The sequence below is a fragment of the Falco punctatus genome (assembly GCF_963210335.1).
Source record: "Falco punctatus genome assembly, chromosome: 1".
NCBI classification, from domain to species: domain Eukaryota; kingdom Metazoa; phylum Chordata; class Aves; order Falconiformes; family Falconidae; genus Falco; species Falco punctatus.
In genome coordinates this window covers 76,738,443-76,755,618 of record NC_137580.1, presented here as the reverse complement: position 1 = coordinate 76,755,618, position 17,176 = coordinate 76,738,443, and the positions used below count along the sequence as shown (strand labels likewise).

At 43.2% G+C, this 17,176-nt stretch overlaps 1 protein-coding gene across 1 annotated transcript in view; it reads right to left on the bottom strand.

Moving 5' to 3' along the window:
• LOC308062902 (uncharacterized protein) overlaps window positions 1–17,176 on the bottom strand; it is a 108,091-nt gene that overhangs the window by 3,238 nt on the left and 87,677 nt on the right. The window contains exons 4-5 of the mRNA XM_080385140.1: window positions 4,568–4,626; window positions 581–700 (exon numbers count right to left, since the gene is read on the bottom strand). Of these exons, the coding sequence (XP_080241266.1) occupies window positions 668–700; window positions 4,568–4,626 (92 nt within the window). The 3' untranslated portion in view covers window positions 581–667. The remainder of the gene's footprint in view (window positions 1–580; window positions 701–4,567; window positions 4,627–17,176) is intronic.

The window sequence follows — 17,176 nt, the reverse complement described above, 5'->3', positions numbered from 1 at the left end:
GTCTTTTTTTTTTTTTGTCTTTTTTTTTTTTTTTCTTTCCCTATTTCTTCTTGTCAATTTAATATCATATATCCTATGAAGGGTAAAGCAGGTCAAGTTGCTCAGCTTACTGGTAGAAGCTAAAATAATGTCGCAGGACTTTTTATGTAACCCTTCCACAAACAGGTGCATGAGTGTTCTCTCCTTCAGTTACTGTATAGGATTTGTCACATGGGCTTCAACAAACACGCAGGAAAGCCATTAGCTTTCTATCACTAAGAACGTGTCAGGATTTTACTCTGGCGGCAGTTAGCTATAAAAAGCTGCTCAAGTGCATAAGACTTCTTCAGATAGCATCTTGTCACCCCATCTTAAACTGAAACTTGAAGTTTATTATTTATGGATTTCAATCAATTGATTGCACTCTGACGGCAGAGAATAAATCCATAAATACAACTAAAAGCAAAGTTAGGATTGTAGGAAAGATTGTAATAAAGCATCCGAGGAAGACAAAAAACCCCACCCATATCATTCCAGTTCAACAGCAGCTTTATCAGTGCCCTGAAACAAAGGTAAGTCACCAGCTGTCTCTGAAACGTACCTCTTGAGTGTCGATTTCTCTGTCAACTCTCCTTGACCAAAATCATTGTTTTCTTCTGTGTAAGACTCTTCTCTCAGGACATAGCATTTACTTGTTCATGACGATTTTCCCCATAGAAAACTGTTATTAAAGAAAAACAAAACATTAGAAAAGACATGGATGAAAAAGAAAAATATTTATATACTTACACATCTATGAGTATGTGTTATTTCAAACGTAGTTCCAGTCCCTACGTTATGCAAAACAAGTGATGCTGAAGGATCACGCTTCCATCTGGCCTCTAGAGATTAAAAAGCCATACAAAATGACTGAGCAGCCACAAATTGTAAAAATCTGTTCATTGAGTTGGTGTTCAAGGGAAAAAAAATTGCAGCAGGCACTGACATATGATCATCTTGGTATTTATGTAAAAACAAAGAGCTAATCCTCTCCTAAAACGACAGTGAAAGATTTCCAGGACTTCACATTGTTCTGCTGAGAGCGCAGGCCAGGACTCTCAGCCCCCTGCTGACAGAAGGTACGTTAGTCTGGGCTGAGCTACTTGTGAGAGGAGATGGAAATAGAAGGGTAAAAATATGAATATTTAATGCCGGGAACAGAGCAATAGCTTTTAAGATTATGTAACTTTCTTCCATGATTTGTAGAAATTGCAACAACATGTTTTCAAAGAGCAACGGCGCTGGCCTGACGGTGTGGGAGAATGAGGGATTTCTGAGTGACACTGTGCTGGAGGGCAGGAATACAAATTGGGGCACAAGAGTGAAATGACAGAAGAGGAAAACTAACATCCAAATCAGTTCAAGCTGTGTTTAAGTACATTTTAAGCAGCCAATATGACCAGGAGCAAAATGTGCTTCACCAGAATTCAGAAGTTTTCCAGTTGATAGTGTAGCTCCAACATTACCTTATGTTCAAATTAATGCAGAGTAACTTGAACCGGTTAAGCACATTTATAGCTTCCTTCTTCCCAGATTTAGCTTAAAACAAATATTATTGGCTGCTAAGTCAACATACGATAGACTGTCACATTAAATACAAAAACCAACACAGTACTTAAAAATCACTTTTTAAAAAGGTTTTTTCCTTTGATAAAATTTACAACTACAAGTTTAATTGTGCCAACACTAAAGACTTCTATTTTGCGAAAAGTTGTCTAGGTTTATAGGATCTGATGTTGCTTACGAGACTTCTGAACAACATCGCTCAATAAGCAGAAAGTTGTTACTTGGAAGGGACCTTAAGAGATCACCTAGTTCCACCACCCCTAGACCAGGTTGCTCCCAGCCCCGTCCAGCCTGGCCTGGAGCATGTCCAGGGATGGGGCAGCCACAGCTGCTCTGGGCAACCTGTTCCAGTGCCTCAGCACCCTCACAGGGAAGAATTTCTTCCTAATATCTAACCTAAATCTACTCACTTCCAGTTTAAAGCCGTTCCCCCTTGTCCCGTCACTGCAGGCCCCTGTACAACGTCCCTCAGGCACTGGCAGCTGCTAGAAGGTCTCCCTGGAGCCTTCTCCTCCAGGCTGACCCCTCCAGCTCTCTCAGCCCGTCTTCGTAGCAGAGGTGCTCCAGCCCGCCGAGCAGCTTCGTGGCCTCCTCTGGACCCGCTCCAACGGGCCCGTTGTCCTCCTTACGCTGGGGGCCCCAGAGCTGGACCCGGCGCTCCAGGTGGGGTCTCCCCAGAGCGGAGCAGAGGGGGAGAATCCCCCCCTCCGGCTGCCGGCCGCGCTGCTTGTGATGCAGCCCAGGACGGGGTTGGCTTTCTGGGCTGCCGGCGCACGTTGCTGGGTCACGCTGAGCTTCTCCTCCACCAACACCCCGAGTCTCTCCTCAGGGCAGCTCTCGGTCCGTTCTCCGCTTTGCGCTTGGCATCGCCCCGAGCCACGGGCAGGACCCGGCCCTTGGCCGTGTCGAGCGTGACGAGGTTCGCACAGGCCCAGCTCTCCACCCGCAGAGTCCCTCTGGATGGCGTCCCTCCCCTCCCGCGTGCCGACGGCACCGCACAGCTCCGAACCTGCCGGGGGTGCGCCCAGTCCCAGCGTCCCTGTCACCAACAAAGATGCCGAACAGCCCCGGTCCTGGTACCCATCCCCGAGGAGCTCCACTCGTCACTGCTCCCCACCGGGACACTGAGCCGCCGACCACCATTCTTTGAGCGTGACCATCCAGCCAACTCCTTGTCCACCGTCCATCTGTCGAGTCCACATCTCTCCAGCGTAGAGACAAGGATGTCGTGTGGGACAGTGTCAAACGCTTTGCACAGGTCCAGGCAGATGACAGCGGTTGCTCTTTCCCATCTGTCAGCGCTGTAACCCCGTCGTAGAAGGCCACCAGATTTGTCAGGCACGATTTGCCCTTGGTGCAGCCACGTTGCCTGTCACCAATCACCTCCTTGTTTTCCATGTGCCTTAGCACAGTTTCCAGGAGGATCTGCTCCAGGATCTTGCCGGGCACGGAGGTGAGACTGACGAGCCTGTAGTTCCCCAGGTCTTCCTTATTTCTCTTTTTAAAAACGAGGGTTACATTTCCCCTTTCCCGTCAGTGGGAACTTCACCAGGCTGCCACAGCTTTCCAAATGTGATGGATAGTGGCTCAGCCACTTCATCTGCCAGTTCCCTTGGAGCTGTGTATGGTCCCTTGGACCTCATCAGGTCCCATGGACTTGTGCATCTTCAGGTTTCCTTAGATGGTCTCAAACCTGATCTTCTTTTGTAGTAGGTGGTTCTTCATTCTCCCAGTTCCTGCCTTTGCCTTCTACATCGGGCAGCATGGCTACAGCACTTGCTGGTGAAGACTGAGGGAAAGAAGTCATTTTGTACCTCAGCCTCCTCCACATCCCTGGTAACTAGGTGTCCTGTTTCCTTCCAGAGAGGGCCCACATTTTCCCTAGTCTTTCTTTTATTGCTGACATACCTATAGAAGCTTTCCTTGTTGCTCTTGATGTCCCTGGCCAGATTTAATTCTGTTAGGGATTTAGCTTTCCTAACCTGGTCCCTGGCTGCTTAAGACAATTACTCCGTATTCCCCCAGGCTACCTGTCCTTGATTCCCCCTTCCATAGGCTTCCTTCTTCTGTTTGATTTTGCCCAGGAGCGAGCTCCTTGTTCATCCATGCAGGCCTCCTGGCATTTCTGCCCGACATCCTCTTTGTTGGGACACATCACTCCTGAGCTTGGAGGAGGTGATCCTTGAATATCAACCAGCTTGCTTAGGCTTCCCTCCAGGGCTTTCGGATATACCTCCGTGGTACTCTACCAAGCAGATCCCTGAAGAGGCCAAAGTCTGCTCTCCTGAAGCCCAGGGTAGCGAGCTTGCTGTGCACCCTCCTCGCTGCCCTAAGGATCCTGGACACCATTCCATGGTCACTGCAGCCAAGGCTGCCCTTGAGTTTCTCATGCCCCACCAGCCCCTCCTTGTTGGTGAGAACAAGGCCCAGCATGGCACCTCTCCTCGCTGGCTTGTCTAGCACTTGGAAAAGAAAGTGTTTTTCAGCGCTTTCCGGAAACCTCCTGGGTTGCCTGTGCCCTGCTGTGCTGTCCCTCCAATAGATACTGGGGTGGTTGAAGTCCCCCAGGAGGACCAGGGCTTGAGAATGTGAAGCTGCTCCTATTTGTCTATAGAAGGCCTCATCCACTTGGTCCTCCTGGTCAGGCAGCCTGTAGCAGACCCCCACTACACTGTCACCTGTCCCTGCCCTCCCTTTGATCCTGACCCATAAACTCTCAGTGGGCTCCTCACCCACCCCCAGGCGGAGCTCCAAGCCTCCAGCTGGTCACTGACATAGAAGGCGACACCCCTTCCTCATCTCTCTGCCTGTCCTTCCCCAAGAGCCTCTATCCTTCCACTCCAACACTCCAGCCATAGGAGCCAGCACTGGTGGCAGCATTTAAAAAAAAAGGAGTCATAGTAAACATGTCATGTGTAAGAAAATGTCCAAACAGTTTTTCTTTACAGTCGTCTTACTATCCCTTTTATGTTGATGCACTCACCGTAACACAGTTCACTTCGTATGAAGTCTTCGGTTCGGCAGCAGACGCTCCAACTGAGACTGTTCAGGAAACATCTTCACTTCATGAAATTAGATTTTGATTTTAAAGTGGGTGGGGTGGTTTTTGAATAAAAACTTTTAAGAATACTACTATAAGAGTAGAACTGCTTTATGCACTCAATATGCAGGCATTTCTTGAATCTAGGGGCTTAGTTGTCGTAGGCTATGTCAAAATATCTGCAGCTATACAAGAGAGATAATTGAACTCATGTTTCTGGCATATTACCCTCTTGTTTTAGTGCGGATTCCCTTTTTTTCTTTTTGTTTTAGCCCCAGAAAGAGCTTCCTCATTTTCTCCTGTTTCTGAAGCCAAGTCAACAACATTAAAAGGGTTTTTTTAATAGGTATTATCCTTAGTAGACCTTGATTTTAGCTAACAGTGAGTCAGAACTGGTACTGCTACTTCCCCCAAGAGCTTATTCCTATGGTCTCCATTTATTTATTGAGACCAGACATTTAACAGCTGTGTCTACACCAGTTTGTAGTTCAGATCAGCAGCTCTCCCAACAGAGCACAGCGCTGCCGTGGAGCCCACAAACAGGATTCCTTCGGGGTGTAACTAAAGCTGGAGCAGCTCTCCAGAAGCACACCCCAGACACTCGAGCCACTAGAGGAGCATGTGGGACCCAACCAGAGCCAGTCCAACACCTCAAAAATAAATTCATGTGGACATTAGGTTCTCAGGACCTGCACGCTGGTGCTACAGCTCTGCTCCTACTGCAGAGCACTAATTGCTAGCATGGGCATTACCTTCCAACAAACCCTCTCACACAGCTCCTGATTTGTAATCAGCAACCAGTTCCCATCCAAACAGCAGCAGCAGAAAAACAGAATCTGCCTGATACCACTACTCAGGTTTTGCCAGAAAAAAAAAGTTCAGATGCCTTCAACTCTCTTTCAGCATGCTTATGGAGAGGTTCTTCTGATCAGCTCATGGAATCCACTTTAAAAGAAATACAAATCTCTCACTATCAGTTTGGCCAACATTTTCTACCTGAATCACTTAAAAAAAAAAAAAAATCATTAAATCCTGTAATTAAATAGGCAAAATAACCAGATTATAACAATAAAACCTCCAAACTTGCCAGTAATTACTTGGGTCACTCTGACCAAACAACTCTTAATTACTTAAAGGGTAATATCCAAACATACTGATCACAGAATCTTCAGTAAACGTGGAAATATTATTTTCTTTCCATCTCCTGCCATTTTATCTATAGCCTTGATCCCTGACATTGTGCAAAGATAACTACGCCGTGTGATAATGCTTAGTATTCAATGATGATACATGATGTTTATGATCTGTATAATATACACCAGCTTTTTCAAACTTCATCTAAAAACGGCATCCACAATTTTTCAAAGACCTTTTCAAGCAGCAGTGCAGGTTTATAGATACAAGAGATGTTTTAACATAAAAGCTGTTCCAGATCCCTTCTGAGATCGTCTGACAAACTAGGTGTCACCAAAAAGTCAGCAGCCAGTACAGGCTCTTGTTCCTTGTTCCGACTGCCAACTGGCCCAGCAGCTGTAGCGGTACTTCAGAGGAAAGAAATGGTGCATTGTGCTACCACGAGTACACGCTGCCGAGAGGAAATGCTGCAGCACTCTGTGTGACTGCAGTTGCCTAAGAACCAATGGCTTTATGCCCACATATACTGCATTGCTCTAGCCTGGATGAGATGTAAGAGTCCGTAAAATCATAACTAAGATAGGACAGAATCTCTGCACCAACCAGAGATGGCAGAAATCATTAATCACAGAGGCTGGCACTCAACACTCAAGAACTTGGCAGCACAGAAGGATCCAGCAGTGTTTCTAAACCACACACTGCACAGGACAACTGAGATTTGGCCAAAGGCGTCCTCCAGCTCACCTCTGTCCTCACACCTGCCTTGCTTAGATCCAGCTTCAACTGTCCGATCCCTACTCAGGCTGATTTTGTCCCAACCCTACGTGGTAGCAATAGTTTTGGTGAAAGGTAAGCTGAGCTGTTTGTCTTCTGCATCTCTGTGCTGCTGGAATGTATGCTGTACTTTTTGCCACCTCTCACACAGGGACAGCACAACCTCAAGTCTAAACACTGAATACTCCAAGGTACTACATAAAAATGAGAAGACATCATTCAGCCCAGAGTGAGAGATTTATCATCAGTGTTGCTAAAATTATTTCCACCCTGAGTCTAGACTGAAAATAATATTCTAGACCTGGTGCAATTAGGTAAGTTTCAAGTTGTTTTCAATTCCTTATTTTTTCAGACACAAAGCTTTTAATGCCACAAACCTTATCTGGCCTGGGTTCCTTCATGCCTGCAAAACAGGCACATCCTAAGAAGCTTCACACAGCTTTAAACAGGACCATGAATCTTGTTGCCTGGAAGCTAGGAGAGGCCATAGTACATGGACAGCAAAAAACCATGGAAGGTCTATGTGAGCTGGAGCAGAAATGACACAAAATTCAAAGAAAGACAGGTGCAATGAATTTGGGGCTTTTTCTGTCCAAGAGATCATAATTTTAAGTCCTACAGTGGTTAGTATGGGGCATTTCATCATCCCCACCAACTAAGCACAGGAGTAAGCTTTCTTTAACGAAGCCTTTCGTCTGGCTGCCCTGTAATTGGGGATATGACCAACCATGTTAGCTCTAACTCGCATGAACTTCTCTTACCTAGGGTGGGTCACTTGATGGGAAGATGAATGGAATGCCCCCAGGTCCTCCTCCTCCTCCTGTCTGGCTCCTCACATCAGCCAGCCAAATGCCTGAGATGCAGGTTTCACAGGGTGCTTACAGCGCACTATTCGAGAGCGCTTTGTTCTTTTAATTTAAAACAGGAAACATGGAATGTAGAAGATCCAAAAACTTCAAAGGCAGTTCCCATTGCTGAAGGAGTTGCATTTCAACTCAAGTTCATCCTCTAGAGATTAAATATTCAAATCTGGCAGTGTGGGAAGATGCTCACACCTTTGAGAGGACTGACGATTTCCAAGGGATAGAGGGATTCAGATTAGGTGGCTGTAAATATCAGTGTGGTAAACTGAGCAGTACAACCGTTCCTAAATGGGAGTTTTATTTTAAGCTCCTCAGTTTGAAATGAATTTCTAATAATACCACAGCTTTGGAGATACACAAACAATATAAACCATGTTTCCTTTACCCTGATCTAGAGATCTGAGTACTACATTCCCCTCTCTTTTCAAACTGTCATTTGCTTTTGTTTCCTCATATATTTCATTGCCAATTTTAAATTTTCACATTATAGTTTGGAAAAAGGAAGAACTCAAAAGCTGCAGACTAGACAGGGCTCCAAAAACGTGCCTTCAGACAGTTTGCTACTACTTGTCTGCTTTGGTGTTCCTCCTGTCAGTTCTCAGTTGACAGGAGTGAACGTTTCAATTAACTAGAACACATATTTTCCTAGACAAACAAGTTTTATAGAAACATGTTATGTCGATGTCCCCAGAGGAAAAGTTTCTTGATTTTTTCTGTTGGTGTTTCTATTGCCCATTTAGCACATGCTTTAGGCGTGCACTGGATGCTGTCTTTACCATTCTGCTGACTACTCCCCCCACTTCAAATACCCCAATTTGATCCAAAACAACACAGTAACAATGTGTCCCTTGTGTCCACCCTTTGGTCTCACACACATTTTTACATTTCACAGGCAGTCATTTACCAGAACCAGCTCTTGAGACCTCACCATTTTATCATTGCTGGCCATATGGCAGAACAGGGACAACGCAGGGCAGAGGAGCAATAAGATGGAGGAATGCTCCATGTGAGATATCACTAATGTGCCCATCTGTTAGTATAACTAAATGGGATATGGCTCCACTAAGCCCACAGGTCTCCAATTTGAGTTGAAAAATTCAAGATTACAGCCTATATTTTAAAAGACTCAAACTACATACTCATTTCTAGACATACACATTCACATCTTGAAACACTTCTGGTTTTACATATTTAAAAAAAAAAGACTTGACAACTACATAATCTTTCTGTTTTCCTCTATTTGCTTCCCTCATTTTCTCTTTTCTTTGACACTCACATTTCAGTTTCCTTATGTTTCGCTTCCTCCTTTGTTCTGTTCCCTATGTTTTTCTTTTTATGTTTTATCATTCTTGTCCCTATTTTTCCTGTATTTTTATCTTGATCATCTTTCCCCATTTGCAGACTTCACTTAAAACTGTCATAGCCAGCATCTCTCTCTCTCCCTTCGCCCCAAGATCTGAGTTGGCAGGCTAGAGTTTTTGTCACACCACTCTACAGATAAAAGATATACAGGAGATGCATAAGCAAATACGGAGCCCTCAGAAAAATTCATTTGTTTGTCTGCTTCAACATGAAAGATCTAATTTCTGTCTACCCACAGTCCACAAATGGCTCAAATGGTCAAACAGCAATAGGATCAGGGCCTTTAAACACAGCCTGGTCTACCACCAATTTCACAAACAACTGAGCAACAAACGTTGCCTAATTCAATACTCATCAAGCATTCCCACTTGTGCTTTCTGTCAAAAGATAGTATTTTCTTTAAAAATCATACATTTTCTTAGGAAATGTAGTGTGTAAAGGCAAGTTTGAAAATATTCCTCATTACAAAACACGGTTGATACAGGGTTTTATAAATCTGCGTAGAATTTGGAAGTTACTTTTGGTGACAAGCCTCTAGACAGATTCACCTCTGCACAGAAACCATCATCCCAGCAGATGCCTGTTTCATAAAGCTCTGTATAAATAAGAATTTGAGGCTGCAAATGAACCTACATTCCAAACTTAACAACAGTGGCTGATACTTTTTCCGGTACTAGCAACACAGCGCAGCTGGGAGAGCACGGTCTGTCAGGGTATGTTAGGAATAATATATAAACCACGTCTAAAACAATCTAGTGCACACTGCTCGCTAATTCGTAATATGCAGTGACAGCGTAAGCAATAAAAGCTCCAGAGCCAGCGTATGATGTGACTGCATACTGGGTATACAACCCTGGTGCTAGTGAAATTTAACTATTCTAGTGACACGATACATCAAACTGAAAAAAGCCAGGGACATCCAGCACTTCTCCGAGACTTGGCTCCTGCATAGTGTTAAACCAACATAACTTAATTCAAAAGGATAAGCAACTATTAAGGAGGACATAAACTGTGTCCAAAGCAACAAAGCCACAGATAAGACATCCTCATCTTTGCAGAACAAAAAGCAGTAAAAAAAAGCAAACAAAATCCATACAACAATCCAAACCAACAGAACTCTAACTCAAATACCCATATCTTTTATCTCCCTGTTTTATTTCACCTTAATAATACTGTTAACAATTGCAGGTGACCTCCTCTCCTTGCAAATGCATTCCCACCCATACACAGCCCAAGCTCTGTGTATACCATACTCACAGACTGTATGGCTGCATTTACCCAGTGAGAGAGATAAATACGACTTGCCAGTTTTGTTTTTATTTTTGCTTGTTCTATTCAAGCATTTTGCTCTTGCTTGTTGTTCTATGAACAGAACAAAACACCAACTACTGTACTTTATCACAGCTTGAACAAAGCTGACAATAGATGAGCGTTGCTGCTTATCCTTTCCAGGCTGAAGGATCATCGGATCAGGGAAAGTAAGATAGAATTAGACAGAGGTTCAAAGTCCAAAAAAGCAGGACATGTGACTAGTGCTGTATCCTGAGTGCCTGAGGCAAAGAAGCCTTTCCTGCTCACAACTGGACTAATACTCTGTAGAGCTAACCAGAGCCACCACGTATCATAGAAAGGCAGTTAAACCTGACAGTAAAAGGAGCAGAAGCTCTTCCACAGGCGTAAGGAGTGCAACAGAGAAGGGGGGGAAAAAAAAAAAAAAAAAGAATGAGCCTAGTATCAGCATATTCTGATTTGCTCTTGGGAAATCCACACAATACCCCCATTATGAACTCTGATTTATCAGATAGCACAATGCAGACAAAATTGTTCTGACAGGAAGACAAGAGTTCCTTTAATCTTCGACTCTCCAAACAAATTATGCTCTCTAATTAATACCTGAATCCAGTTATTTATGCAAACTGGAGCTTAAATCTGCATCACAGAAGCGCCCTCTTCCCATACACCCAGCTAGAACGAGCACACGCAGACATACCTCCAGCATCAGCCCTTCCCTCTGACCTGGCCAGTCACAGCACCCCCAACAGACCCTATATAAAAGGCTATCTCTCTCCGTGGCTGTGCTCTAAAAATTCAGAATATTGCCCATAAAGATTATTCTTCCTATCACTTTGGCTTTTGGTAAAAGCAACATGGGTGAGACGAAAGATGCTGCTTCACAGGCTTGAGAATGGAAGAATTGTTCTTTTAGCTGTGTGATAAACAGGAAGAAATTATCTCAGTCATAAAAGAAATGAAGCGACAGTAGTAATTCCTCACACTAAACCAAAATTCACCTTGCCTACATTTTAGGACACTTCCCTGTACCCAGGTATGAGGTACAGAGACAGCTGACTGAAGTTCATGCAGTATTTTTCCTTTCCAAGAGGGATGGCTATTTCAACTTGCTCGTCTTACAAAACCTACTTTCAGTGTACTCCTTGTCTCTCTGCCAGCTTAGGATGCAAATTTTGCACTACTCTTGGAAAGCACCACAGGTTTTTGAGAGCTGCTCCCATTCGGAAGCCTGCTATAGGATGCAGCACGTCTTCTGACGTCTGTGTTTGGTAGTGAGAACATCTCCCTGCCTATGTTTCCACCTCCCATCTTAGGCATTTTCCAGCATCCACCCAATGTGCATTAAACAGTGAGCAATTGAGAGTTCAAGCAAATGATATGGAGGAATGGATAATTAGCCCCTAGGAAACACATCCAGCCACAGTTATACTCCATGAAGGTTAGAGGCCCAATTCCTCCTCATTTAAATCTGATATCGAAGGAACTTTTAGAGGTTTACCCAAGCTACTAATTTGCAATTTTACTGCAAACAATTTACAATTAAATGAAGTGAAAGCTAGAAGCAAAGAGTACATTAATGACTTAATTTTCCTTTTGCATTTCTCTTCATTTTATCTTCTAGTGAAGACCAATCTTTAAAAATTGGATAATTGGCCAGTAAATAAATACAAACCTTTTTTCTTTTAATTATTACTGCATAAAAGCCGAATTGCTGGTCGTCTGCTGAGGACAGTCCTGTATGACCGACCCCCAGCAACAGAAATTGGGAAAACATCACTATTTCTCAGACTGAAAATTCCTGCTCTAACAAAGCAGTATGCAAAGGATCACCACATTTAAATATCACCGAGTCCAACCCCCTGTGACAGGCAGGGACATCTTCCACTAGGCAAGGTCGCTCAAAGCCCCATCAACCTGAGCCTGAACACTTCAAATGAAGGGACATCCACAACTTCGCCAGGCAACCTGTTCCAGTGCCTCACCACCCTCATCATAAAAAATTTTCTCCTTTAGGTCCAATCTAAATCTACTGTCCTTCAGTTTAAAACTGTTGTCCCTTGTCCTGTTGCTACAGGCCTTGGTAAAAAGCCTCTCTCCATCTTTTTTATAAGCCCCCTTTATATATCTCACTGGAAAATGCTAGGAGGAATACGCTAAGGGAATGCAGATCGGGAAAATATCCTGAGTGTCTAAGAGAGACGGCAAATGCCACTCTGGGACTTAGGAAGGCAGCAATCTCAACTAGAGATAAAAGAAGGAAAAAAGGTATGTCTTGAAAAAGGTAAGCAAATATATCAGAGAGCAATTAAAGGACATATTTCTCTATCATCTTGTATTCTGCAGGATCATTCACCCCCATACGACAGGAGGAAAGCGAACATAAGCTGTAACAAGGCTAGCGGCGCTTGTACAATTACGAAGGGCTGCGTGAGGTGCATGCCCTTGAGCCCAGGCGTGTGCCCTCCCAAGAAGGAGCGCTCGTGGAGGCTGCAGTGCTGATCATTAGCTCTCACCACAGAATACTTGGCAAAGACAGGCAGCAAAATGCCATTGCAGTTTGAAATTAGCCTTTGCACTCTGCTGCCCACCTCGGAGCTGCTTCGTGGTGGTCTAGCCTTCCAGCGCAAGGCAGAGGAGCTGAGAGATGCCAACTGCCAGCGGCCCCAGGGCTCATTACAGCAGTTGCAGGCTACCATAGGCTTTGCTCAGGTGCAGAGATTACCCAGATACTCTTCTCCCTCTGCCTTCCCTTCTACACAATCACATTTGAATGCACAACCATTAACCTAAAAGTTTTCCACTACCCAATAAACATTTCACTCATTTCTCTGTGCTAGCGTACCTTAAGAGTTTGACCTAGCTAACCTGCATTTTGGCACCAGAGCAGGGCAAAAAACTTTTCAAAATGACCAGCAAAAGATATTCTTGAAACACATATTTCCAACTGCTTTGGCAACAAACTACCAAATGAGAGATTAGGCTGCACAGGTAGAGGCATAAGGGGAAGATGTATGTGTATGTACAGGGCAAGGATAATTCTAGGACTACACATTCAGTGCAATCATCTTAACGCAGGGAAAATACAAGGAATCACAGGGCAGACATCCAAAGATCCCAAGAGACCTAAAATGAGGAGGACATAAGAACAGCTTCACATAAAATCTACAAATATTTGAAGATGTGAAGCTAGGAATTTTGTGGGTTAAAATAAAGAGAAAGATCTAAGCATAACAGGAAGAAATTAAGGAAAATAAGACCGCTGGGATAAAGACACTTCACAGCACAGTTTAATAGGCAATGGAATGGTTTCCCAAAGCAAGCAGATCAAGTTTGAAAAACCTTGGCTTTAAAAGCGCACCAGAAAAAATATCAAAATAGCAATTTAGATTTGAAACTTGGAAAACATTTAAGGCTGTAAATCACTGAGAACAGAAAAGTACGTGCCTTTAAAGTCCTCTGCAAGGAAGTATCTCAAAGAGAACATGCCATGAGATAGAAATAGAGCTCTAAAGCTTTTCCCACTTGCAGCATGCAATTCTCTCTCCTTCCCCCGCCAAGCCAATATCGACTATTTCTACCATGCGGCAAAGTGGGACATGTTCTAGTGATGTGCAATTACTCTTTGGAATGCAAACAGTACTTCCAACATGCTGCTGTAATCTCAATGGTGGCCTCTAATGGAGGTTGTCTGCTTATTTCCATTGGGACAGCAGCCTATGATGCAACTCCACTATCAGTCTGACCTAGACTGTTCCCCTGAGACCCCAGAACCATTCAGCATGTTGAAAAAGTAATTTTAAGAAATGTAGAAACATAAGTATTTTACCCCTACTTGACTCCATGCCAAGGGAGTTGCACAAAATCTCAGGGTTTTTTCAGTGCTAAATATTATGTAACAACTACTTTTCTCATTTAAAATCCTCATTTATTTACAAAAAAAATAATCACCACACCAAAACCAAACAAACAAAACCCTCCTGATTAGAAAATCTTCATTCTGATAATCTGGAAACTGCCACAACACAGCAAGATTTCTCCATTTCTTTATCCTCCTCTCCTACAAATACAGAATTTTTCATCTTCAAGCAAACTTGGTTCCTTTTCTGCTTGTTTCTTATGTAACGGTGTCAGTCAGACCTGTTCCCTTCTGAACCACTACTTTATGTCATTAAGAACAGCTCTCTGCTGTTGTTAAGCACCAACATCCTTTAATCCCTTCATTAATTTAAATATATTCTAAAAGGCACTTAGCTCTCTACTGGGACTCCAAAACAAGTGGAGAGTCCTACACAAGCTTCACTTGCTAAGTGCAAGACAAGTGATGCTCCCATTCCCTGGAAGCATCAATACCGGTGGATGTTTCTGCTGGGAGGCAAGAAACACCGACCTGTGCTAGCTTAGCAGGAAGGCCAAGGGCTGCAAAAGGAAGAGCCCATCCATCTCTCCGACCCATTTTTGGAAGAGATCTCACAGATCTAATGACACTGAAGTCTCTAAGTGCCAGCACAAAAAGCTGAACACGTTTATTTTTTTAATGGAAGCCTGGAAAGGTTTCTGGAAAGTAAAGAAGTATTACTCACAGAACATATTCAAAAGTTCTCAGCCAAGGATCTCCAAGGGCTTTCAAGAAATACCAGTATCATTATCCTAATTTTACAGATGGAAAAGCAAAAACATGATAAGGTAATGCCAATGTCAGGGTCATCAATTTGACTAGGATTTCCTGGGATTGTTCACTGAGACACAAATCCATTTTACATCCAAATTTATTTTAATATGTAATGAAATGGATTGTGGAGAACTCGGCCTTGTTCTGAAAAGATAAAAATTCTTATAACATTGGCTTTGTCTGTACAAAACAGCACTGTTCTCCTTATTCTCCAGTTTTGACTGAAGAGTGGTAAGGGAGAAAAAGTGAGCTTAACAAAATGAAGCACATTACTTCAGGCTTGCACAATGTAACTGTGCTTTAAATTCTAGGGTGAAATTTCTGACCTAAGTGAAGCTCATACTGATTTCAGTGGGGCAAGATTTTCACCCCGTAATGTGTGGTAAAGGCACTTTAAAGAAGCGCTACATTCAAAGGAGAGAAAAGTTAAGTCAATGAAGTATTTAATGTAAACTCGGTGAGCTCATTTCCCAGATGAGCCAGATATCTGCTGAGCTTGCCTTAAAGGGCAAAAAGCAAAGATGGCTTCACCTCCTAAATGTGGCCTGGGGCACAGTTAGGATGATTTACCTTAAGACAGTTTAAATGCTCTTGGCTTATTCTGACTGAAAATCACGTCTCCTGACAGCCAATGATACTGAGGCACTGAGGTTAGGTCAGAACCTGGCCCCCAGGACTCCAGAATAAAATAGAAAAGGCACATCACAAACAGCTGAAAAGAACAACAGCCTTCATCTCAAAAAGCTATCAAAGGACAGCTTTGCTAAATAAGAGGGAGACGGTAATAGTAATTAAAAAGAGTACATTAATTGAAAGGTTGACATTTTCTTGCATGCTACCTGACAGCTAACAAGCAAATAATTACAAGGAAGCGTAAGTGAAAAGTGCTGGTCTGATATAAGCAATGACAACAACCTCGTAGGCAAGAAAAGTTTTCAAGAGAATTCTTCAAGAACTTGTGAAAGACAAAAGAGATACTTAAAGACTGGAAACTGCAATTGCTGTCAAGGTTAGAGAACAAAAATTTAATGTATAGATATGGAGAAGACAGCAAGGTGATCAGCAGCAGTCAACACAAACGATATCAATCCAAACCCCCATGACATTACTAGAAAACCTACCAACGATGCCCTGACTTACCTCATGCAACACTTCCCCAGTGAACCAAAGGGAATATGAGTAACATAAAGCAAGCACGTCCCTAGTTCAAACACGGTATTTGAAGGATCGCTATCACTGGTTTGTTGTCTTATTGAGACTCACAGCATACAGCCATTTCATCAACGTCTTGGATGATGTAATACACTCGCTGCATTTGCAGACCACATAAAGTTGCAAAGGGCAAAAACTGCTGGAGAACAGGATTAGAATCCCAAACAATCCTAAGAAAATGGAATAGTGTTCTGAAATAAACAGGATGCGCCTCAGTAAAGACAAACGCTAAGCGTTATATTTCAGTTCTTGTCAGCGAGCTGAAGGTCACAACGATCAACCACACAAATACTGGATGCAAAATGACCAGCTAGGAAACAGAAGACCTGGGGGGTTAAAATGGTTCAGAAATCAAACAACAATCAACACTTCACACTGCTGGGAGAAGAAAATATTCCCCCCCCCCCCCCCCAACATTACAGCGGTAAAACCTAGCAAAACCTCCTCCAAAGTAGTTTGTTCAGTTTAGGATTCTGCATTTCAAAAAATCCACTGACGGTACACCACTTAGAATTTAGAGGCGACAAGACAAGGATGAGCAATGTCTGGAAATGAGGCTCTTTGAGAAAACACTGAAAGAATAAGAAATACTCTTGTCTGAGGAAGAGAGAGACTAAGAAGTCAGCTAACACTTATATAGCATGTATATGAAGAGTTGCTGCAAAGAGAGAGAACTAAAACGTCCTCCATGTTCAGGGGTATAAGAAACCACTGGTGAATTCAATATGCTCCTTAGGGATATTGCTTAATTTCCATAATGGAAATCTCTTTGAAAAAGTTAAACATTGGTAGCAATGTTTGAGGTACAGCTGAACAGCCCCGGAGATGGGGGTTAAACAGATAAACTTGAGGTCCCTATTTTACATGATTTTGATGATAAACCAGAGTTTTTAGAACACTGCATATGACTCACTCACTACGCATATGTGCCATTTACAAATAACTATTTTAAATGTGTTTTCTCTCTTTAGAATGCACAGCAATTTTCTTGACTCTGGTTTGTGATATTCCCCCCACAGTTTCTATCTACAGAAACATTTACTTCAGAACTTTGCACATCAGACATGCACATTTGAACAGTATGCAGTATTCATGACACTCTCCTGGCTGAGTAAGGCATGCAGCCAACGATACTCCAAGAGTGTAGGCAAGGGACAAACAGGAGGGAGCAAAGTCAGCAGTGCTTGTGGAGGGAGGAGAATGTAGGCTGGGAAGGGAAAAACAAAAGGACTCAGAGCTAGCCAG